The sequence below is a fragment of the Nomascus leucogenys genome, chromosome 8, assembly GCF_006542625.1.
Source record: "Nomascus leucogenys isolate Asia chromosome 8, Asia_NLE_v1, whole genome shotgun sequence".
Taxonomy (NCBI): Eukaryota; Metazoa; Chordata; class Mammalia; order Primates; family Hylobatidae; genus Nomascus; species Nomascus leucogenys.
This window is the reverse complement of record NC_044388.1, coordinates 112,232,381-112,256,150: the sequence shown is the minus strand read 5'-3', so window position 1 is coordinate 112,256,150 and position 23,770 is coordinate 112,232,381. Positions and strand designations below refer to the sequence as shown.

Here is a 23,770-nt window from a genome sequence, read left to right as displayed (position 1 = left end):
AAAGTTACCCTGTAGCTGCTATTCCCTAAGCCATGCGGCCTTTCGGATCTCTGGGAACACCCACATCTGCAGCCGTTCCTCGGCCTGGCGGTGCTCCCCACCTCTAAGGCATCTGCAGACTTGGCTGCCGGTCACCATTACCCCCATCACCCCACCCCATGCATGCTGTGACACCCCTGACATCAGCGCGTTGCACGAGAACAGGCTTCAAGACACAGGGTCAAACCAGATGATTCTCAGGGAGGAAGGCCTCCATGTTAGAAAAGCTGCCAATTGAGACAGCCCTTAAGAACCGCCCCTCCCCAGGCGAGAAGCAAAACACCGTGCTAAGATGCCAGCTCTTTATTACCAGGGAAGCCGTGTGCACACGCGTGGACCGCGCTCCTCGGAGCTGACTGGGCCCTTGCCTTGTCCTGTTTGTCAGAGGTGAATCCTGGTACTCAACACAGGAGCACGGTGGCCTCCGGGGAGGCTCTGATAGGTTGGTCTCTGCTGCCTCCCGGCTCAGGGCTCCTCCAAGGAACCTGCGGGGCCCCACGTGCCCAGAGCCCCTGAGGAGGGGAGCGCTGACCGGCCTCCTCGTGGCACGCTGCACTCCAGCACTGGGCACTTCACCTGCCTCCTGGCTTGTGGTGGTCAGGCTCAATACTGACTCCACTGATCGGCACATTGAGTTCTGACAGAATGCAAACTGCGTGGGTGCTGTGGCGACATTGTTTGCACTGTTTATACAACCAGCTTTTTAGACTACATTCGTGTCCAAACTAACACGCACGGGAATGGGCTCCAGCTGCAGCTCCTGGGTCTGTCAGGCCGGGGAGCGGCTCTACCGGAAGAGCCGGTACGTCCTGGGCAGGCGCCCGTCCTTGCTCGACAGGGCGGCCTGGATGTGCTCGTACGTGGGCAGGTCAGTCAGGTCACCCAGGGCGGCCACTGCTGGCTTCCCTCGGAGCATCTTAGAAGCAACTCTCTTCACATCTTCCGGCTTCACGTTGCCTGGTGCAGAGGGCAAACGCACGTCACACAAGCGCACCACGGCCTCCATGCTGAGGCTGTGTCAGTAAACACACGGAGGGGGTGGCTGGTCTATAGCACTCACTCACGCTGTGCTGCTGCTGGGGGCACCTGGGCCCAAAGGCAGCCACTGGGTGTAGCCAAGGGTGAGTCCAAAAGTGACAGAAGTGAGTTCTCAGTAAATGGGGACATGGCAATGACTTAAAAATGTAGGACAAAGCCACCCAAGAAGAGTTACACTTACAGAAGAGCGAGCTCCGTGTCTGATGAGCTCACTTTAGGACGGGTCTGCAGAGAAAACCCCGAGCCCCTGAGGGCCGCATGGACAGACGCGTGGGGTGAGAGGGGGCCAAATGGCTGCACCCAGGAACCCCAGGACAGGAGTGACTGGGTCCACGTGGGTCTGTTTTCTACAGAAGATGAGGCCCGAGAGAGGCTGGACACTCGCTCGAGGATTTAAGTGGGCGCTCCTGAGGGAAGGACAACGGACCACACGGGACAGGGCAAATGCCCGGGACTCCAGGCCTGGACAGGAGATGCCCACAGGTGACACCCTAAGCCCAAGCCACCCCAACTTAACAGGCAGCCTGTGCCAGGTTTTAAGCCTGTCGCCCAGAAAAGTCCAATGCACATACAACTTGGCACACAGTTTCAGGAAATTCAGACCTCCTAAGGTCACTCATGGGGGCCCCGGAAACCTGGGGCTGAGACTCCTGCCCGAGAGCCAGCAACGGTACAGCGGCATTCCGAGCCACTGCTACTCCACGTACAATGTAGCAGTCCTCTACTGAGCCCTTTTCACCTACTAACTTGAGTACTCTTTAACAACTCTGGGCAGTAGTGACAGCCCCTCCCAGGGGTGCAGAGGGTGGGGTCACCTGCCAAGGAGGCAGCAGGTACATGGTGGGGCCGAGAAGTGAGACCAGGTCTGTGACCCCACAGCCCTGCCCTTGGCCGCCCCTGCTGAGGACAACTGGTGAAGGCCCCAGATTCCGGGTGTGATGGACATACCACAGGCCCACCACGGCCTGCGGGAGGGCAAGACGGCCTCCTCTGAGCCTGGCCGAGGCCTGTGGCAGCCCCTCACTACCCCTGCGGTACTCACGGATGAGCGTGCACAGCTCGTGCGGCAGCTTTCTGGAGCGAGTGGCCAGCACCTGCCTCCCCACATCCTCGAAGATCACAGGCCTGGACTCCAGGTTCATCATGAGCATGGACGTCAGCTGCGTCTTGGCTCGTTCCAGCTCCACCTGGGGCCAGAGTCCGGTCAGGTGAGCACACACCCGCCCCGTGCCACCTTCCACCCCCACTCGAGCAATGGCAAAAGGCCATCTCTGTGCCCAAAGCTGAACATAAGAAAGGGAAGGGAAGCCAGGAGCAGTGGCTCACGCCTGTAATCCCAGCACTTTGGGAGGCTGAGGCAGGCGGATCACAAGGTCAGGAGATTGAGACCATCCTGCCTAACACAGTGAAACCCCTTCTCTACTAAAAATACAAAAAGAAATTAGCCGCGCGTGGTGGCGGGCGCCTGTAGTCCCAGCTGCTCAGGAGGCTGAGACAGGAGAATGGCGCGAACCCAGGAGGCGGAGCTTGCAGTGAGCTGAGATCACACTACTGCACTCCAGCCTGGGCAACACAGCGAGACTCTGTCTCAAAAAAAAAAAAAAGGGAATCCAGGCCCAAGTCACAGGCAACCCTGCTGGTCTCCCCTTCGGGTTTTCTAGGGAAGGGCTGTGCTATGTGTTACCCGGCTTCTACCACACTTGAAATACGGGAGCAATGTGCCTCCCTTGAGTTCTTTTTCACTGTGTGACACACAGCGGGAGAAGGTAAAATAGTCAACTCCTAAATGCCAGGACCCCAAAGTGGCCACACGGCAAAATCAGGGGGAAAACAAATGAAACACAGGTTCTGGGGCTTCCCCGGACGCCTCCAGTGCAAGGCCCAGGCAGCTGATTTTAGCAAAGTCCCTGGGAGGTTCTGAGGGAGGCAGTGCAGGTCCTAGGCTGCCTTCAGACTGTCTTAGGGCACAGGCAGGGGTGATGCGAGAAAGACATGCCAGCAGATCTAGGAGCCAGCACGCTGAAAAACAAACACCAAAACTGATGGGCCGCAGACATTCTACATCTTTTTTTTTTTTTCTTAAATAGACACAGGGTCTTGCTATGTTGCCCAGGCCAGTCTTGAACTCCTGGGCTCAAGTGATCCTCCCACCTTGGTCTCCCAAAGTGCTGGGATAACAGGCATAGCCACTGGACCTGGCCTCTATACCATTTTTTTTAAGTAAAACAATTCTTAATTTAGGCAGGTCTTTTTGCAACTTTAGGCAAATACCTAAATACTTCATATTTATTTCAAGTTGACTTCACATTAGTGGAGAACTGTTTTTCTGGCAGCGCACTAGTGGAACTGAAGCATATTAATTCAACCACAATTTTATTTCTTGAATGCTTTTTTTCCTGGCCGGGTGCAATGGCGCACGCCTGTAATCCCAGAACTTCGGGAGGCCAAGGCAGGTGGATCACCTGAGGTCAGCGGTTCGAGACCAGTCTGGACAACATGGTGAAACCCCGTCTCTACTAAAAATACAAAAATTAGCCATGGGGCTGGGTGCAATGGCTCACACCTGTAATCCCAGCACTTTGGGAGGCCGAGATGGGCAGATGACTTAAGGTCAGGAGTTCAAGACCAGCCTGGCCAACATGGTGAAACCCCATCTCTACTAAAAATACCAAAAATTAGCCAAGTGTGGTGGTGGGTGCCTGTAATCCCAGCTACTCAGGAGGCTAAGGTAGGAGAATCACCTGAACCCGGGAGGCGGAGGTTGCAATGAGCTGAGACCGTGCCACCGCACTCCAGCCTGGGCAATGGAGCAGGACTCCGTCTCAAAAAAAAAAAAAACAAAAAACAAAAAAATTAGCTAGGGTGGTGACACATGCCTGTAATCCCAGCTACTCAGAAGGCTAAGGTAGGAGAATCACCTGAACCCGGAAGGTGGAGGATGCAGTGAGCTGAGATCGTGCCACTGCACTCCAGCCTGAGCAAGACTCTGTCTTAAAAAAAAAAAAAAAAAAAAGGAGTGTGTATAAAACTTGTTTATTTGTACCATTTCTGGTCCAGGAAGTAACAAGGTTCCCAAACATATAAAGCATCAAAAACTAAGCTTAAAAAATTAGTAAACAGGGAAGCATGGTGGCTCACACCTGTAATTGTAATCCCAGCACCTTGGGAGGCTGAGGCAGCGGATCACTTGAGGTCAGGAGTTTGAGACCATCCTGGCCAACATGGCGAAATCCTGTCTCCACTAAAAACACAAAAATTAGCCAGGCATGGTGGTGCATGCCTGTAATCCCAGCTACTTGGGAGGCTGAAGCAGGAGAATCGCTTGAACCCAGGAGGTGGAGGTTGCAGTGAGCCGAATTTGAGCTACTGCACTCCAGCCTGGGTGACACAGTGAGACTCCATCTTAAAAATAAGAAAAAAAAAACTGGTAAACAAATACAGTTTCAAACATACAATGGAGCCAGGGAAAGGCTCAAGACACCCCACGCTGCAGCCCACCTGTGCGAGCTGCTTCACCCCAGTCACCTCACAGGGGCGGCTGAGGAGGACGCACAAACTCCTCCAGCGTTTCGCCAGCAAAGCTGAGAGGGTCACACGGACAGTCCCACGACTCACCCAGTGGCTCAGAGAAAGAAGAAGTGGACCGAGCGCTGGGGGAGGGCGGTGGTCTGTTTTTCTGTTTTTGGGGTTTGGACCAGGGAAGAACAGCCTCAGCGGGCTCCCAGGTGGAGCAGCTCAGCCCCAGGCTGTGCCTCCCTGGCCGCCCTGCCCTGCCCTGCCGGGACCTTGGCCCTGAGGCTCGGGGACCAGGCCCACAGGTGGCCACTCCTACAACGTGGCTGTCTCCTGTCAGACCCCACAGGAAGGCCTGGAAATGGCGCCACACTGCACTCACCGCGTCCACGCTTCCGCCCATTAAAATAAACTCCTTTGTGATGATTTCTACCATTTCTCGAACCTGTGAAGAAGGGCAAGGCAGTAACAGTGTGGCCTGCGCCCCCAGCCTGCTGACCCATCTAGGCAGGGACGCCAGGTCTGGACAGGCAGCCGCACTGAGGACGGCGGCAGGCGGGGCCCTCACCTGTCTTGGGTCAGCGCTGGCATGGATGCAGAGGAGACCAGTGTCCTCGTAGCTGTGGTGGTAGGAGGTCGCGTTATACATCCAGTGGTGCCTGGGAGGAAGCGAGAGTCACAGGAGTGAAGGGGATTCGCCAGGATCAGGCCATGGGAAACTGGAGAAAAGTCACCTGGAAGGTGGCCTCATGGTCCAAAAACACACCTGGCCTGGCCTGGTGGCCTGAGGATACAGAAAAGAGTGCAACCAACCTGTTGAGCACGTTGAGGTAGAGCCTGGAGAACATGCCCTTGCCAGGCCCGCCAGCCGAGAAGGAGCCGCCTCCGCCCATCATCATGTTCAACACCGCGAAGGGGATGAAGTCCTCCTCCTGCAGGGACAGAGGGCAGAGCTGGCTGAGCCGCCCACGCCGCGTCAGGAGCGCCGTGAGACGCCAGAGACGGAGGGCAGAGCTGGCTGAGCTGCCCACACTGTGTCAGGAGCGCCGCTGGATGCCAGGGACAGAGGGCAAAGCGGGCTGAGCCGCCCACGCCACGTCAGGAGTGCCGTCAGACGCCAGGGACAGAGGGCAGAGCTGGCTGAGTCGCCCACACTGCGTCAGGAGCGCCGTGGGACGCCAGGGACGGAAGGCAGAGCTGGCTGAGCCGCCCACGCCGCGTCAGGAGCGCCGTGGGACGCCAGGGACAGAGGGCAGAGCTGCGTGGGCAGCCCAAGCCATGTCAGGAGTGCCGTCGAACACCAGCGATGGAGGGCAGGGCTGGCTGAACCAGCCACACTGCATCAGGAACGCCATCAAACCCAGCACCAGGACTCACCAGGAAGGAGCAGCTCTCCAGTCCAACCATGATGTGCGTGAGCTCGGGGATGGGGGTCGGGCCCAGGCTGACATTGGACATGTCTCTTTCTAGCTATAACCAAGAAAACAAGCAAGTGTTGCCATATGAAAAACAGTGAGGGCTCGCAAACCCCAGATGAGATCATCTTCAGAGTGGTTACACAGAAATCCAGTGCCAGCCAGGCACAGTGGCTCATGCCTAAAACCCCAGCACTTTGGGAAGCCAAGGTGGGCAGATCACTTGAGTCCAGAAGTTCAAGACCAGCCTGGGCAACATGGCAAAAACTCCATCTCTACCAAAAAGACAAAAAAAAAAATATATATATATATATATACATATATATGTATAAGCTGGGCGTGGTGGCTCACGCCTGTAATCCCAGCATTTTGGGAGGCCGAGGCAGGCAGATCATGAGGTCAGGAGTTTGAGACCAGCCTGGCCAACACAGTGAAACCCCATCTCTATACAAAATTTAGCTGGGCGTGGTGGTAATCCCAGCTACTCGGGAAGCTGAGGCAGAAGAATCACTTGAACCCGGGAGGTGGAGGTTGCAGTGAGCCGAGATTGCACCACTGCACTCCAGCCTGGGTGACAGAGCAAGGCTCCATCTCAAAAAAAAAAAAAAAAAAAAAAAAAATGCAATGCAGCCAGTGGCAGACCCACTCCCCTAGAGGAAAAAACTGCGTCCACCTTCTGCGGGGGTTGCACTCAGGCCTAGCAGCACTCACCCTCAGCAGGGGACATATTCCATGCCCTGCTGTGGGACTACAGTATGTGTTAAGGAAAAGCTACAGGTGCAGTCAACACCTATCACCCTCAGAATCAATACAAAAACATGCCACACCACGGGCCGGGGGACGTGTTCCCCACCCGAGGCAATGAGACATTCCCGCCACTTCACCTTGGCAATCCCCCCAGTGTACTGGGCCACAGATCTGTCAATATCCACGACCTCTGTGCTCCCCCAGGCCGGCTGGACCCCCAGGAGGTACTTCCGGGCACAGTCCACCAGATGCTCGTGCTCCACGCCCACGCCAGCCAGCACCATACGGTCGGGAGTGTAGTAGTTCCTCAGGTAGGAATGCAGCACCTCTCGGTTGATCTTTGCTATGTTTTCTGTGGGGCAGAAACGGTGGAGGCCAACTGTGTTCTCCCTGTAAGCCGCCTAATGGGGAAGAGCCACAGACACAGGTGACTGAAGACAGCACAACCAGGCTTCCTCCAACAAGCAGCACCAGCGCCCATCTGCAGCCAGCCCTGGGAAAATCCGACGCAAGCTGATATTTTACTTGCAGTCTGGCAATAGCAGCTGCATGCATATTTATAAAAAGAGTAAAATCTGTCTCTCCAGAATACAAATTCACAAAAAGCCTAAGATTGATTGTGTTTAGTAGTAAAACCTAGTTACTATAAAAACTGGAAAATACGAACATTGTATAAACAGCAGACTCAGAAATCAAGAATGTTCTAAGCTGGGTGCGGTGACTCACGCCTGTAATCCCAGCTACTTGGGAGGCAGAGGCAGGAGGATCACCTGAGCTGAGCCCAGGAGTGCGAGACCAGTGTAGGCAATGTGGAGAAATCTCATCTCAAAAAATAAAAAAAGTTTTGTATATATCCATAACCTGCAAGGACAACATCAAGGAGACAAACCAACCCCTCCCCACCACCCCTGGTGTCGCAAGGACCACTGTGCGAGATGCGGGGGCATTCTCGAGTTTGACATTTTACTTCATGAATCATCTCGGTGAGAAGTGGCTCTGGGTCAGGCCGCAGGTTCAGGTCCTCCAGCTCAAACTGGACCGCCATCCGCGTCATCTCGACTTCTTCATCTGCAAGAGAACCCAAAGGCGAGGGCTCAGTCTGCACAGGTGCAGATGAGGAACACAGCAGTGACCCACAGCTTGTGTGCTGGCCTGGGTGTCACCTGTTGGTGGCTGTTGGCAGTCACCTCTGCCTTCATCTAGGGGCAGACTCGGTGCTTGTGTGAGGGGGACTGCTACAGAGAGCAGGAGCTGGGGGGCTTGGGCCTCTCATCCTACCTCAGCCATGAAGCAGCCACGTGAGCCTGCTAAGCCCTGGCTTCCTTGCTGGTGAAAGGCACCAAAGACACTAGACCTGTCCGTCCCAAGTGCTGCTGTGAGGACACAAGACCAGACACGAAGGTGCTTAGAAACAGAGGCACACGCTGGGCTCGGTGGCTCACACCTGTAATCCCAGCACTTTGGGAGGCCGAGGTGGGTGGATTACCTGAGGTCAGGAGTTCAAGACCAGCCTGGCCAACACTGTGAAACCCCATCTCTACTAAAAATACAAAAATTAACTGGGCGTGGTGGCGGGCGCCTGTAATCCCAGCTACTCAGGAGGCTGAGGCAGGAGAATCACTTGATTCAGGAGGTGGAGGTTGCAGTGAGCCAAGATCGCGCCACTGCATTCCAGCGTGGGTGACACAGCGAGACTCTATCTCCAAAAAGAAACAACGGCACAGACACACGTCAAGGGTGCCTTTCATCAGTTGTGACAACAAGATCTTAATGTGGGACTGTAGCCTTTGAACACCAAGATCAAGCTGCTGTGAAGCAGTGCACCTTTAGGGTATCTGGAAAAGCCAACATTCCCCTCTCCTGGTCCTCCCCTGACAGGGACTCAAAGTCCTACCATCTGCAAGGCTGAGGAGGGTAATGGAAACAGTGAAATGGACATTTCTGGCACACACCATTCCACTTCTTTAAAGACAGTCTGAGGTGCCCTTCCGAAATGAAAGAGCCAATTTCACTAAAAACATCCCAGAGCACAGATGTCTCAAATACACACTCTCTCAAACACCAAGGACTTTTACAACCACCAGTGGTTTTTTTCCTTTTTGTGGGGAACAGAGTCTTGCTGTGTTACTCAGGCTGGTCTTGAACTCCTGGGCTTGAGTGATCCTCCCATCTCTGCATCCCTAAATGCTGGGATTACAGGTGTGAGCCAGCACGCCTGGCTACTAGCACTATTTCTTTCTTCCTTTCTTTCTTTGAGACGGAGCCTCACTCTGTCGCCCAGGCTGGAGTGCAGTGGCACAATCATGGCTCACTGCAGCCTCAACCCATCTTCCTACCTCAGCCTCCCGAGTAGCTAGGACTCTTAAGTGTAAGCAACCACACCCAGCTAATTCTTGTATCTTTTTGGAGAGACAGGGTTTCGCCATGTTACCCAGGCTGGTCTCAAACTCCTGGGCTCAAGCGATCTGCCTGCCTGAGCCTCCCAAAGTCCTGGGATTCCAGGTGTGAGCCACCATGCCCAGCCCCAGCGCTATGTCTGATGAGATCTCGCTATCACTTTGTGTTGGCCTAAAGCTCCAATTACATGGTGCTCTGTCTCACGGCTACAGGGCTTCTGCAAACCTTTCCGGTCTTCCCTATGTCCAGGCCCACCTCAAACGCCAGCGGCTGCGATCCACACCTGTTAGCCGGGGCTGCAGAACCACATCAGCCAGTAAGCCGACCACCGTGTCCAAGCCTTTGCTATCAGCAGACACAGCATACATGGTGGTGTCTCTGGAAGAAAAAACAAGCCCACAATGCCAGGCCCTGAACTCACACTCTGCTCAACAGCCAGGGGCACCTCCTACCTTTCTTGGGGCCCAGCAGACATTTCAGGGACGCTTGGGCTTTGCATGCCAGGGGCACCTCCTACCTTTCTTGGGGCCCAGCAGACATTTCAGGGACGCTTGGGCTTTGCGTGCCAGGGGCACCTCCTACCCTTCGTCGGGGAACAGCAGACACTTTTCCCCTTTCTCTTTTCCTGTCTTACAGTGTGAATGCTTGGTAGGCAGGACTCACAGCTACACACAGCTTGGGTCAAAATGGAGCCACTTCTGCTAGAGGTTTTTGTAACTAAGTCTCTCTCAAAAGGTGAAGTGTTTCATCCCAGCCTCCCGTTGACTGAATGAACCCACTGGTGAGTGTGGAAACATGCCCGGCCTTGGCTGGCTTAGGGGACAGCAATGGCTGGCTTGTATGGAGCTTCTGTCTCGCTGTAACATCTGTTCCCGGCATGAGGCACTGCACAGTCAGAAGCGCACAGAGCTGGCCCATGGGACAGGCACAAAACCATGGGGTGATCTGAGATCAAGTATGATCAAGTGAGACCATGCAGAACAGACGCAACAGCCGCGAAGAAGACGGAGCTTGGGAGGCAGGATGCGGTCACCAGTGCCTCTGAAGAGGGGACTTGGCTGGACCTTCACCCTAAAGAGGAGCCATTCTCAGTGACTTTGGCCCATGTGGGGAGAATGGCAAGAACAAAAGCCTGAGCTGAGGGCGAGGGCGGCTGGGTCTGAGTCAGAACACCAGCCACCTGGCCAGAGAAAGGAGTTAATCTGGGATGAGTGAGATTCGAGGCGAGAGTTGGAGAATCAAACACACCAGGCAGGAACCTGGCAGGGGCAGCTGGGAGTCAGGGGGTATTAAGAGGCCTTGTTTTAGAATGTGAATGTGTTACCTCCAAGCTAACTTTAATTCTTAGCATTTAATGTGTCTTTTATGTGTAATTTTTTTAGCATTCAAACTTAAATGATCAACAATTTTAAAAATCTGTGATCTATAGTCACCCATCTCACATTGCCCAGTGCTTTCTGAACAAGCTCCACACCTGGCATGCAAAGACCACTGCACTGTGCTCCAGGCAACACCGCCCCCTCCCTCCACCAAGCAGCCGGCACCTCCCTGGCTTGGTGCCTTTTGCCCCTGCTGTCTCCTGGTCTGGAATGCCTTGTCACCTGTGTGTCTAGCAAACTCCTTCAGGAAACAGCCCAACCCTGCGTTTCCTATGATTCCTTTCCCAACTCCAGACCAAGTCAGCTGCTCATCCTCCTGGCTCCTACCGCCTTTGGCTACTGGGTCCGGTACGTATGCGAGGCCCTCTGCTCTATCTGGGAACAGGGCCTGCTCTACATCCCTGGCATGCAGCCAATGGCCTGGATGAACTGACGGGGGTGAACTGAGCTCCTGGGAGCTGTGCTTCTCTGTGTAAGCGCTGCCCACCCAAGTCTCCATCCAGGACAGGGCTCACTTCTCCCCGTGAATCTCCACACCTCCCGATGGGAGGGGCTCAGAGGGAATTTGAGCAACGACAAGAACGTCACTTCCCACGGACCCAAAGTCAGTTTGTACGTAAAAGCTGGTGTACCTTGATGTCTGGCAGTCACAAATACCCCCATGCTTTTCCAACGTAAGCAGAATTTCATCTTTGCTGTCAAATCGAGCAGTAGACTAGTAAAAATAAATAAGAAAAGCTAAATAAGCAATCCAGGCTATCCCTAAAATACAATTTTTTAAAAAAATTTACTTTTGCATTTAACACACGTACAAACATATCTTTCAACTTAAAAGTCTTTTATTAGCATTAACTTAGCAACTTAATAATTTATTAAAATAACCATTATAGACAAGAAAAATCTCAAACATCCTTCAAAAGTATAGTCTAAAAAATTACAAAACTGGGCACTGACCGAAAATGCCAATTTTTCCAAAAAGTGAGCAATTCCACTAAGGTATTTCGCTTCATATCTCGATCCTGAATTGATAAGAACTAGTAGTAAAAAGAAAATTGACAGGTTACATCAGATATTCAAAATAAGATTTAATCAAGAGAAACATTTTAAAATGTCAATATGACACGATAATCAGATTTAATTAAACGAGGGTGATTGTGCTGATGGTTTCACAGGTGTATGTGTAAGTCAACATTTATGAAATCGTACACTTTGTTTCCACTCAGGGTACAATTCATAATTGGCATGCTAATTACAACTAACAGTCAACTAAAGCATGTGCACGTTAAAACTGCGGGACCACCCACGACACCACAACAGTACTTACTTCCTACTGTACAAAACTGTCCAAACTTATTCTGAGATGCCACGCGAAGCCCATTATCCAATGTGGTTACTTTGGTTTCAAACTTTTCCTGTCCATCAACTGTAGCAAAAACAGGCTTGGGTACTCCAGGTAAAGGAGAAGAGAGGGGGATGTTGGGATAGGCACCACCACTACTAAACCGTCTGTACGCAGGAGGTCCAAACCTAAAACAGAGAGAGCGACCCAGTTACAACAGGCTTGAGACAATGAACCTGTGATGACCTGTTAGGTGCAGTTAGTTATGTTTTGTCTGGGTTAAAAGTGAGTATCTGCCTTTCTACAGGACTTATTTCTACAGACTTTGGAAGGCAAAGCAGAGGCTGACAAAAAAGGCTCAGCCACGGGACCTGGAGCAAGCTGGTTCCATCCTTTGGGTCTTAGTTGCTATGTCTGTAAAAACAGGGCTTATTAACAGTAACTCACTCTAAGTGCAGTTTGTACACATAAAGCACTTAACAGCTCTGCCCTCCAACAGCATCACTGAAGTCTTAGAAGCCATATCCCTTATTAACCTGGTCCGAAGGCGGAGTGTGACTTGGCCTCCATCTCCCTCTCCAAACTCATCTCTTGAACCCCCACAGCCCCATAGGTCCTGGTCACACTGATTCTTCTGTCAATTCCTGGAACACATTTGACTCATCATCCCCAAAGCTTCTTCACTATTCCAGGGCTTGCCAAGCCTTTGCCCATGCCTACCCCTTCTTTCATTCTTCAGCTCTTCCCTTAAATGTCACCCTGATGGAGGCCTATCCCTCATCAGTCTAGTCTTTCCTGTTATTTTCTACCACGAAAAGCTGCTTGTTTACTCCAAAGCATTTACGCGACTGCCGATATTTTGTTCACGCTCCAGTCTGTATCCATATCCTGCAGGCAGCACCTCCGCACCCCTGAAACAGCACTCGTTGTGTGGGGAGGGGCGACGCCTGTGCTGTCGGAACAAAGTTCCAGCGTGGGGAAAGGCAGGCCCGGTCACTTGGGCGGGAGAAGCGGTGGGGACGGAAAGGGTTCTTAAACGTCAGAGATCAACGGACAGAGCGCAGCAACCGAGAGCCTGGACCCTGGTGTCAGAACTCTGCGGGTCTAACAGAGCTGGGCCCCCACCGGCTCAGCCTCCTGAGGGAGCACGCGGCAGGTGAAGCGCAGGGGCAGAGATGAGGCATGGCCTCGGACAAGGCCCGTCGACCCGGGAGGTGAGGGGGGAAGAGGACCCAGCAGCCGGGAGAGGAGAGACAGATGGGACTGTGTCCCCGGGCTCGAGGCGCAAGGCAAGGCAGGGCCCCCGTCGCCTCGGGGACGACACCAGTGTCCCGAAGTGCGAGCCCGTCCGACGGGCGCCATGTCACCTGTAGAAACCAAAGACGGAACGTCCAGAAAGACTCGAGCCGCCCCCGCCCCAGGCCGAAGCCTGGTTCGCCTTTGGCTCACCTCAGCCGCGAATGGCCCCAAGAACCCGAGCCCCGCAACAACCGCGTCGCCGCCAGGACCACAGCCGCCATCTTGCGTCTCCGCCCCTGCTTCAGTCGTCACTTCCGCTTCCGCCCCGCGGCTTCCCCTCCCCCTCGGCGACGGCCCAAGGCGTTCCGGCGCGCGCTTCCGGTGCTCGGAGCGGAAGCAGCGGCGAGAGGCTCGGCGGAGAAGGGGCGGCCGAGCGGCGGGCGACGGGGGCGGGCGACGCGGGCCGCGGCACGGGCGGAGCTGGGGCCATGGAGCCGCCGCTGCCGGGCTAGGCAGGTCCTGCCCCGCCGGGCCCGCGACAATGTCGGGCTACCCGCGCCGCCCGGGCGCCACCACGCTGTCCCGAGCCCGGAGCCTCGCCATTCCCGACGGTGAGCGGGGCAGGGGCCGAATCCAGCGGTCCAGGTGGGCGGCGGCCGCCCCGGCACGCAGTAAAGTCACTGTTGTCGTTGCTTCCAGCTCCAGCGTTCTATGAGCGCCGGTCTTGTCTCCCCCAGCTAGACTGTGAGCGCCCCCATGGCAGGGACCTGGACTCCCCCTTTTTCGGCATTCGGCCGGCCTTTATGTGCTATGTGCCCAGCCCGGTGCTGGCTTCCGTGGGAGACACAGGTGAGAGACGAGGGCGCCGGCCCCGGGGACGCCTCCAGTTCCCGCGCCACCTGTGGCACCTCCGCTGCAGCACGAGCTCGTCCATTGACCCGTCAATGAGCACAGCGCTCTCTGCGTGCCAGGCACTCGGAATTCAAAGGCGGAGTCCTCTGCTAGGAGCTCACAGTCTGGTTGCGGGGAGACCTCCCCCCAGACAGACCGTTCCAGTACGGGATGGTTAGTGCCCGGGGAGCGCAGGAGCCCACCCGCTTTCCTCGTGGGGCTGGAGTGGGGGTGCCTTTACCCAGTGGGCAGTGATTGGAAACCGAGCTGGAGCATTCCATCTGCCTCCACAGCCGGGCAGTGGCCAGATCTGGTTCATCCTCGTTCTACCCAAGCAGAAGTGCCGCTGGGTGCCCGGGGTGTGCAGGAGTGTTTGTGTGGTTATGCCAGGATCTGAGGACATTCGGGGGTTGTCACAAGACCAGAGGACACGCTCGCCCTGGCTGGGCTTCAAAACCTGCTGAGGAGCCTCTTTCAGACCACAGACACCAGGGCCAGTCTGCAAGTCAGGCCGTCTCCAGGGTCACAAGCCCGGGGGCTTGTGTTTTTTTTTTTTTTTGAAGTTCTCTCGGCCGACCGGGCGCAGTGGCTCACGCCTGTAATCCCAGCACTTTGGGAGGCCGAGGCAGGCGGATCATGAGGTCAGGAGGTCGAGACCATCCTGGCTAACAGGGTGAAACCCCGTTTCTACAAAAAATACAGAAAAATTAGCCGGGCCTGGTGGCGGGCGCCTGTAGTCCCAGTTACTCGGGAGGATGAGGCAGGAGAATGGCGTGAATCCAGGAGGCGGAGCTTGCAGGGAGCCGAGATCGCACCACTGCACTCCAGCTTGGGCGACAGAGCAAGACTCCGTCTCAAAAAAAAAAAAAGTTCTCTAGACTGTGAGAACCACTGCAGTGGAGACTCCATGTGCAAAAGAAAAAACCAAATGTGAGGTCATAAAGACTTCCTGCCAGCATGGTGGGTGACACTGTTTCTTTGCAGATTTTGGCTATGGAAAGGGGAAATGTTCTAAGCAGAGCCCGTCAGGAGCCCACGGGACACATTTTGGAGGTAGAGTAGTTCAGCAACCTTTTCTTCTTGTCTCCATCCAACACAGGTTGCCAGGCACGTGTCTGGTGGCGGGACTGTCAATGTGACTGGCTATGTGGTGTAGCTGGAGCCCAAAAGAGCAGGTGGGGGTGGGATTTCAAGGGTTCAGTCTTGACCCTAGAGTAGGAGCAAGGTGCAAGGACAGAAGAACCTGAGCAAGGGGACATCAGGGAGCGGGGAAGCCCCACCTGGGGGGCTGGGGCCACAGGAGCCAGCTTTACATGGGGCTCGCAGCTGGGAGGGCCAAGTGTGGCTGCTTAAGTCCCCGGAGGGTGGGAAGGCGGTGGCAAGAGGGAGAAGGGAAAGGTGGGCGTTAGTTAGGCTACCTAGGTAGGAAAGCCGGGAAGAGGGTCAAGGGGCACCGGGTCCCCAGCTTTGCAGCACCTGAGGAGCTTTTTGTTGTTGTTGTTGTTTGATACGGAGTCTCGCTCTGTCGCCCGGGCTGCAGTGCAGTGGCGCGATCTCGGCTCACTGCAACCTCCGTCTCCCGGGTTCATGCCATTCTCCTGCCTCAGCCTCCCGAGTAGCTGGGACTACAGGCGCCCGCCACCACGCCTGGCTAATTTTTTGTATTTTTAGTAGAGACGGGGTTTCACCGTGTTAGCCAGGATGGTCTGGATCTCCGGACCTTGTGATCCACCTGCCTTGACCTCCCACAGTGCTGGGATTACAGGCGTGAGCCACCGCACCTGGCCACCTGAGGAGCTTTGAGAACTCCTAGCACAGGTTGACCTCACAACAGGGAACTGGGTGTGTGCAGTGGAGTGGCCTGGGTCGTTTTAAAGCTCCCCAGGGGAGCTTTAGTGAGCAGCATAGTGTGGAAGGAGAAGATTTCAAATGCAGATGCACGTCCCTGTCACTGCCCACCTTCAGCCGCCTTCACACTTCTTAGTGCCGCCTGAGTCATGGTAGAATGACGAGCGTGGCTGCCCGATCTCGCATGTGGCCATGCTCTGGAAAGACAGGTGAACAGGAAGGTTCAACGCTCTTCAGTAGACTTGATGCATTTGTGATGTCTGTTATTTCAGATGACAGATTTGAAGATCTTGAAGAGGCAAATCCATTCTCCTTTAAAGAGTTTTTGAAGACCAAGAACCTCGGCCTGTCAAAAGAAGATCCGGCCAGCAGAATTTATGCAAAGGTAAATCCACGGCATTGTGGGCGATGGCTCTGTGGGATGTTTCTGTTCTGGCCTCTGCAGCCTCCTTTGGAGGAGATTGTGAGTGTGGCAGAGCAGGGCAGGCGTCAGTGCTGGGGAGCAGCTCTGGGCTCCTTCCAGTAGAGAGATTGGGCCTTTCTTCGTGTTCCGAGGCAGAACACAGAGAAAGGAAGATGCGCTCCAAGTCAGAAGCATGGCCTCCATTGTTTTTTTTTTTTTTAGGAAGCCTCGAGGCATTCACTGGGACTTGACCACAACTCCCCACCCTCCCAAACCGGGGGGTATGGCCTGGAGTATCAGCAGCCATTTTTCGAGGACCCGACAGGGGCTAGTGACCTCCTGGATGAGGAGGAGGATGAGGACACTGGATGGAGTGGGGCCTACCTGCCATCCGCCATCGAGCAGACTCACCCCGAGAGGGTCCCTGCCAGCACGTCGCCCTGCAGCACATACCCTTCCTTTTTCTCCACCCCGTCGGAGCCGGCAGGGCCTGAGTCTCTGCCCCCGTGGGCGTTGAGTGACACTGATTCTCGCGTGTCTCCGGCCTCTCCAGCAGGTAGTCCTAGCGCAGACTTTGCGTCTCACGGAGAGTCTCTGGGAGACAGGCACCTATGGACGCTGCAGATAAGTTATGAAGCAGTAAGTGAGCCTTGCGGCGCCCTCTGGCACAGTGCCTGTCCGAGCGGCTTCTCCCGGGGAGAACCTGGAGCCATCCTACCTCCTGGGTGGCCTGGTTTGATTTCCAGGACAAGACGACTTGTGTGACAGCCTGCTATCCACTTTCCCTTTGACTTTGCTTCTGGTTACACATGGGAATAGAACCGGCTAAAGAGGACTGGTGAGCTAGAAGCTGTGAATTGGATGCAGTTGGGCACTTACAGGGCTGTACCCTCAGTAAAGGCGGGCTGCAGTTGCCAGCTCAGGGACATCTTGCTAAGTATTCCAAGAGGAGGAACATTTTTAAAAAATTATAATCACCTAAAAGGTTATAAGCTCTGAGTAAAAAAAAAATTTTTTAGCCGGGCGCGGTGGCTCACGCCTGTAATCCCAGCACTTTGGGAGGCCGAGGCGGGTGGATCACAAGGTCAGCAGTTTGAGACCAGCCTGACCAACATGGTGAAACCCTGTCTCTACTAAAAATACAAAAATTAGCCGGGCGTGGTGGCGGGCGCCTGTAGTCCCAGCTACTTGGGAGGCTGGGGCAGGAGAATCGCTTGAACCCAGGAGGTGGAGGTTCCGTGAGCCGAGATCGCGCCATTGTACTCCAGCCTAGGCGACAAGAGTGAAACTCTGTTTCAAAAAAAAAAAAAAAAAATTTTTTTTTTCCTGAGACAGTGTCTCTGTTGCTCATGCTGGAGTGCGGTGGCACGATCTCGGCTCACCGCAACCTCCACCTCCTGGGTTCATGCCATTCTCCTGCCTCAGCCTCCCGAGTAGCTGGGACTACAGGCGCCCGCCACCACGCCCGGCTAATTTTTGTATTTTTAGTAGAGATGGGGGTTTCACCATGTTGGCCAGGCTGGTCTCAAACTCCTGACGTTGTGATCCGCCCACCTCGGCCTCCCAAAGTGCTGGGATTACAGGCGCGAGCCACTGCCCCCGGCCTCTGAGTAAAATTAACTGGTATCTGTGACCACAGGTCTCTGAAAAGTGCCCGCCTCCGTCTGTGGTCTTCCTCTGTAGTGGCTGCAGGTGGATGCTGCACTGACCCAGCCATCTCTGCTTCTCAGGAGGCTCTAGAGCCAGACCGCAGAAGCACACGCCCTTTTGAGCGAGACGTGCCGACTTTCTAATAAGGATGTTCTCTCTCCACAGCTGAAAGATGAAAATTCTAAGCTGAGAAGAAAGCTGAATGAGGTTCAGAGCTTCTCTGAAGCTCAAACAGAAATGTATGTAAGCTTTTAGTTAGGAATGCAATCCACAACATGTAATCCACAGGGAAATCCGTTTTTAAATGATAATGAAGTAATCAGAGTCAAACCAGATCTGGGTTTTATTGTATATAAATGTTCAGCATCAAACATATTTCTCTGTTCTGCGTAAAAGTTTATTTTGAGACAGAGTCTTGCCGCGTCACCCAGGCTCGGGTGCAGTGGCGCAATCACGGCTCACTGCAGCCTTGACCTCCTTGGCTCCAGCGATCCTCCCATCTCAGCCTCCTGAGTAGCTGGGACCGGGCGTTCACCACTGCACCTGGCTAATTTTTAAATCTTATTTCTGTAGAGACAGGGTCTCACTACGTTGCCCAGGCTTGTCTCAAACTCCTCGGCTCAAGGAATCCTCCCGCCTCAGGCTCCTAAAGCGTTGGGATTATAGGCGTGAGCCACGGCGCCTGGCCGAGGTTTATTTTAAACTTCAGACAAAAAGCCACCAAACGCCTTGTTGGAGCAGCAGTGCTGTGGGAGCCGTTCCCTGCACGCCTGCCTGGTGGCTGCAGGTCCAGGCCTGAGGCTGCTGCTGCCTCCCCTCTGTGCCTGAGACCCATTCCATGACAGGCTCTTAGCGGGTTTTATCTGGCCAAGGAGGTATCTTTTTGTAGTCCTCTTAAAAGTAGCCACAGAAATTAACAACGCGGGTTTTTCTTTAACAAGGGTGAGGACACTTGAGCGGAAATTAGAAGCAAAAATGATCAAGGAGGAAAGCGACTACCAGGACTTGGAGTCGGTGGTTCAGCAGGTGGAGCACAACCTGGAGCTGATGACCGTATGGGCTTCTTTATCTGAATCGGACGAGCTGGGTGGGGCAGGAGCGCTCCTGAGCAAGTGCTGCCGTCCTCAGCAGCTGGTGCAGCCTGCCCTTGGGAGCGGGGCCGTGTGGCTCTCTGGGACCGGTGTCCCTTGACATCGCTGTCTCGCTGTGCCTGGGGATAGCTGGCCCACGAGGGCATCTGTGGGGAGTGGGAGGCCAGAGCACAGACGCTGCGAGATGAGTCCTTCCCAGGGGTGGTCTGAGAGTGGAGGCGGGACTCGGTGGGGCACAGGGGCTGTGAAGGGCCACAGCCAGGTTGGGTGGCCTCCTGCTCCCTGGGTTGGGGCCCGTGTCCGGTATGGATGTGAGGACATCAGTGATGCTTTTTGTGGTTTTTTTTTATGGTTTTTTTGGGTAACAGAAACGGGCTGTAAAGGCAGAAAATCACGTCGTGAAACTGAAACAGGAAATCAGTTTGCTCCAGGTAATTAAAGAAAGGACTTCAGTGTTTTCCTTTGATTTGTGGAGTCACATAATGAATTCAGGAAGAAAGAGGAGAAAGACTCTGCTGGGGTTTCCCCTGAGCCCAAGCAGAGAAAGGACTTCAAATGAGGACAGCAGCCGCTTCCTGTCAGGGCCTGAAGCAGAGGGAGGCCCTGGAGCTCTGTTGGGAGTTTGGGGTCTGGCACGGGGCATCCACTTGTAGGAGTCCGTGTTTCCATAGAGCTGGGTGCTGGGCATGTACTAGAGTGAAGGGGAAGCCATTAGGCCCCCAGTCCCAGAGGCAAGCCCCCAGTTAGGCCAGAGCACCCATCCTGAGTGCCAGGCCCCCACGGGTAAGCCCTCGCCTTGCCAGGTGTTGACTTTCAGCCGGGTTGCCTCGGAGCTGTTCTCTCCTTAGCCATAACCGTCCCCCCAGGCGCAGGTCTCCAACTTCCAGCGAGAGAATGAAGCCCTGCGGTGCGGCCAGGGCGCCAGCCTGACCGTGGTGAAGCAGAACGCCGACGTGGCCTTGCAGAGCCTCCGGGTGGTCATGAACAGCGCACAGACTTCCATTCAGTGAGTGCCTGGGAGGCACTGGGAAGCCTGGCGGGGAAAGGGGTGAGATTGGAGTGGTCGTCAGTGATCCTGGGTGGGGGCCCAGGCTGATGGCACCATGGCTGGAGGACCAGGGAGCCGCAGGGAGGGACGCGTGCTCAGTGGTCCTGTTAGCTCTCTGGGTCACGGTGTGGACAGACCACAGGCTTTCTAACCTGCCTCGCAGTGTCTGATCCCACCTGGGAGGTGCAGACAGCCACACCACCTGTGGACACTAAAGCTCTAAATAAAGGAAATAGTGGTAGTTTCCCTCCTGGTGAAAAAGCAAATTCCCAGAAGGCCCTTACTACTGTGCCTGGCTGGGGACACGCCAGCCACCATCACTGTGACAGTGGTGAGTGCCTGCCACCCACTGGGCTGAGCTCTGCAGGGCGGTGTTGGCCCGCCAGAGCACTCCCTGTGAACAAGGGAGCCGTCTCCTGTGAAGTCAGTTATGGGTCTCATCAAAGAGGAGCTAGGAGTGGAAAACCTGTGATTCTCCCCCGAGCCCCTCCCTTTCTCCTCCCCGAACCCTGTCCCTTTCTGCCCCCTGCAAACCCCACCCCTTTCTCCCTGGAACCCCTTCCCTTTCTCCCCCCAGAACCCTCTCCCTTTCTCCCAGGAACCCTGTCCCTTTCTCCCCCCCGCAAACCCCACCCCTTTCTCCCTGGAACCCCTTCCCTTTCTCCCCCCCAGAACCCTCTCCCTTTCTCCCAGGAACACTGTCCCTTTCTCCCTACCGCAAACCCCACCCCTTTCTCCCCCCAGAACCCTCTCCCTTTCTCCCAGGAACCCTGTCCCTATCTACCCCCGGCAAACCCTACCCCTTTCTCCCTGGGACCCCTTCCGTTTCTCCCCCCCCAGAACCCCTCCCCTGTGGAACCCCCCCCGGGGAAACCCTCCCCATTCTTCCCTCTGGAAACCCTCCCCTTCCTTCCCCACCCCCCCAAATCCCTCCCCTTTCTCCCCCTCAACCTCTCCCCTTTTTCCTCCTACCAATCACTTCCCTTTCTCCCCCCCCACCCCGTGGAAACCCTCCCCTTCCTCCCACTCAGAACCTCTCCCCTTCCCCTACCCCTTGGAACCCCTCCCTTTTTCCCCCCTACCAGCCCCTCCCCTTTCTCCCCCACCTCCACTGTGGAACCCCCCGCTTCCCCTCCAGCCCCTCCTCTTTCTCCCCCCAGAACCCTGTTGCTGCTGAGTAGCTGCTGCCACCCATCCTGATATCCGTGCTTGTTTTCAGGCAACTGGTTTCCGGAGCTGAGACACTGAATCTTGTTGCTGAACTCCTTAAATCTATAGACAGAATTTCTGAAATTAAAGACGAGGAGGAAGACTCTTGAGGACCCCTGGGTGTTCTCAGCATGAAGCTCCGTGTATGCCCTGAGGTCGCCACCGCTTGATCTAAATGTGCAGTTGTGTCCTTAAATATGCAGTCTTCACCCAGAGTAAAGCGTTTATCGCAAGAGTCTAGTGTCGTGCCCTCAGCCAGTTCTTGGCCACCGCAATGGGAGCAGCCCTGGCCGAGTTGTCTCTGGTTTCTGTGCAGCCCTCCTTGGCGAAATTCCTGCGATTTTATAGATTCTAATGCGCTCTTGGAAGACATTGTCATAAAAGCCAGCGATTTTAAGAAAAAGAGCGGTTCTGGAATCAGTGTTTTCCAATCCCATCCCAGAACATCAGTTGTAAGATAAGTACAATTGATTGTCCTTGATTTCGTAAGTAGAACAAACACTAAATGTGCCTCTGAGATGGCCACCCTGGGCAGGGACCTGTGCCTTCCGCCAACACTCAGGGCTCCCTCTGGCTTCCAGGTCACTTGTGGCTCCAGCGGGCGGTCCCTGCAGTCATGGTCTGAGTGCGCAGGGGCCACCGCGTGGCTGCTGTCCTCCCCCAGGACCCACGGGGACCAAGGTCACACATTCCGTGCTGTGAAGCTGTCCAGATGTGCCTCTTTGGCTGGGAGTTCTGGTGGATGTTTAAAGTGGCATTTTGTACAATGCAGTTTGGAATTCAGGAATTTCAAGTATGTGCCCGGGTCTGTGAGGTCCCAGCTGCCTTTCTGATGGCCTCCCGCAGAGGGACGGCGACGAGCACTAAATGCTTTTTTCACTATTTTCCTATAGATTTTTTTTAAACTTTTTTTTTCTCCTGTTCCAATTGATAGCTTTCTTATTTAATAAATTCTGTAGTTCACCGCACTGTCTCTTCTCTGCTGACTTAGTCAGTCCTTGGAGAACGCCGTGGCCTTCCACACCTCACTTGCTCTTGCCCTAACTGGTGCCTTGTGCTGGCAGATTCTCTTCAGGTCCTCAGCCCTCGGGGTTAGGGGCAGACTCAGACCACTGCTGCCTGAGCCTGACCACAGGGACCCACACATGATGGACGTGTGAGTCACGCAGCTGCACGTTTCAGGGCTGGATAGAGTGGATTCTAGCGTTGGAGCATCTTTTCAGATCACGTGGTTGAATTTTTCAAACAAGGCGTCTGAACTGCTAAACCCCTGGCCTTAGCTACAGGTGAAGGCCAGAGCTTTCCAGCAGTCGCTGTGGAGCAGTCCTGCTGCCTAGCCCTATGCGCCTCCCGCTCCTGCTGGTTGGTGAAAGTAGGCTCTGGATTCTGTTGGCAGAGCTGACTTGAGACAGGGTGCTGTGGTGGGAAAGTGCTGGAATGAGGTTCTGAGTGTGTAGGCAGCTCTGGGAGCCCTGTAGCAGCAGGATGGGGGCATCTGGCGAGGATGCCTCAGGCCACAGACCTTCCCTGAGGCCCTTTGGGAGAGACAGCATTTGATGGGGTGGGGGTCACGAAGGCCAGATTGCCAGGCAGGTCCCATCCACCAGATGCAGGTGAAGTGGGGTGGTCTCCTGGCCCTCATGCCAGCGGCTCATGGAGCAGGTGGGGCCCAGGGAAGTGCAGTGGGGATGGGCATGTGGGTTTTGCGCACCCCTCTCTTTTGGTGTCTGTGTTTGAAGCGTTTGATAGTAAGAAGTTTAAAAATACAACTTGTGGCATGGTATTTAGTGCCTGCCTCTGCCTCCGGATTTCAAGCCCCACTTGGGCAGCTCCCAACGATGCAGAAACTGAAACGAGGCGCTCGAGGAGCCCACAGCTGCCTGGTTCCATCCCCTCCATCTGTTTCTTGCCAATCCCTGGCTCCCAGTCTGGCCTCACCTGGGCCTAGCCCTTTGCCAACAAAAGCTCACCTCCTAGGTAGACAGGGCAAACCCCTTTTATAGTTCTTCAGCTGATGCCCCCAGCTCCCCCAGGCTGGAGTGGACGCCCCCTCAACTGGCTGGGCCCAGGATGTCTCTGCAGCACCGATGCTTACAAGCTCTCAGGAGCCAGGAACTGTAGGCCCCTGCCCAGCTCCTGGCTGAGTTAGCCCTGGCACGTTTCTGAAGGAATGAATGCCCACTTAGGGGAGGGCCCCGGGGCAGCTCTCCAGGCCAGGACACCCCAGAGGGCCCAGGGGGTATACACAGGTGACCAGGGAAGCGAGTCCTGCGTGGTGCGGGCCCCCACCCTCTGGCTTCAGTCTCCTGCACGTGCCTGGAGATCGGCCTGGCCTCGGGGGTCCTGAGCATGCAGGGCAGGCTGGGGAAAAGCCTTTCACGTAGACTTTCTCATCGGTTGCTTAACCAAACCCCAAGATGTCCGTTAACAGAGGATGAAACAGGCACAGAGAAGTCCAGCGATGGCCGAAGGTCACAGCCAGTGAGGGCCGGTCTTCCGGATGGTGACCGAGTGGCCGGGTGCC

At 55.0% G+C, this 23,770-nt stretch overlaps 2 protein-coding genes across 8 annotated transcripts; one reads left to right on the top strand and one right to left on the bottom strand.

Moving 5' to 3' along the window:
- Positions 1-327: 327 nt before the first annotated feature.
- Positions 328-13,479, bottom strand: PMPCA (peptidase, mitochondrial processing alpha subunit). Of its 4 annotated transcripts, none has more exons than XM_030818186.1 (13): positions 13,317-13,479; positions 11,853-12,055; positions 11,483-11,562; positions 11,161-11,243; positions 9,433-9,527; positions 7,720-7,820; positions 6,890-7,153; positions 5,968-6,060; positions 5,404-5,522; positions 5,159-5,249; positions 4,973-5,035; positions 2,120-2,264; positions 328-1,484 (listed from the first exon to the last, which is right to left on the bottom strand). In XM_030818186.1, exons 1-13 carry the CDS (start codon positions 13,385-13,387, stop codon positions 1,471-1,473), a joined length of 1,422 nt encoding a protein of 473 aa, XP_030674046.1. In that variant the 5' UTR covers positions 13,388-13,479; the 3' UTR covers positions 328-1,470. The 4 variants fall into 4 exon arrangements, with proteins under 4 accessions (XP_030674046.1, XP_003279830.1, XP_030674045.1 ...); XM_003279782.4 differs by having other exon boundaries at positions 328-996; XM_030818185.1 differs by having other exon boundaries at positions 328-2,264.
- Positions 13,450-22,214, top strand: ENTR1 (endosome associated trafficking regulator 1). Of its 4 annotated transcripts, XM_003279780.3 has the most exons (10): positions 13,516-13,717; positions 13,806-13,955; positions 14,982-15,050; positions 16,118-16,230; positions 16,471-16,887; positions 18,064-18,137; positions 18,840-18,951; positions 19,358-19,420; positions 19,856-19,995; positions 21,257-22,214. In XM_003279780.3, the coding sequence occupies exons 1-10, from the start codon at positions 13,648-13,650 to the stop codon at positions 21,354-21,356; spliced, it is 1,308 nt and encodes a 435-aa protein (XP_003279828.3). In that variant the 5' UTR covers positions 13,516-13,647; the 3' UTR covers positions 21,357-22,214. The 4 variants fall into 4 exon arrangements, with proteins under 4 accessions (XP_004088905.2, XP_030674049.1, XP_003279828.3 ...); XM_030818189.1 differs by lacking the exon at positions 13,806-13,955 and having other exon boundaries at positions 13,462-13,717; XM_030818190.1 differs by lacking the exon at positions 13,806-13,955 and having other exon boundaries at positions 13,706-13,751; positions 21,257-22,211.
- The last annotated feature ends 1,556 nt before the right edge of the window (positions 22,215-23,770 follow it).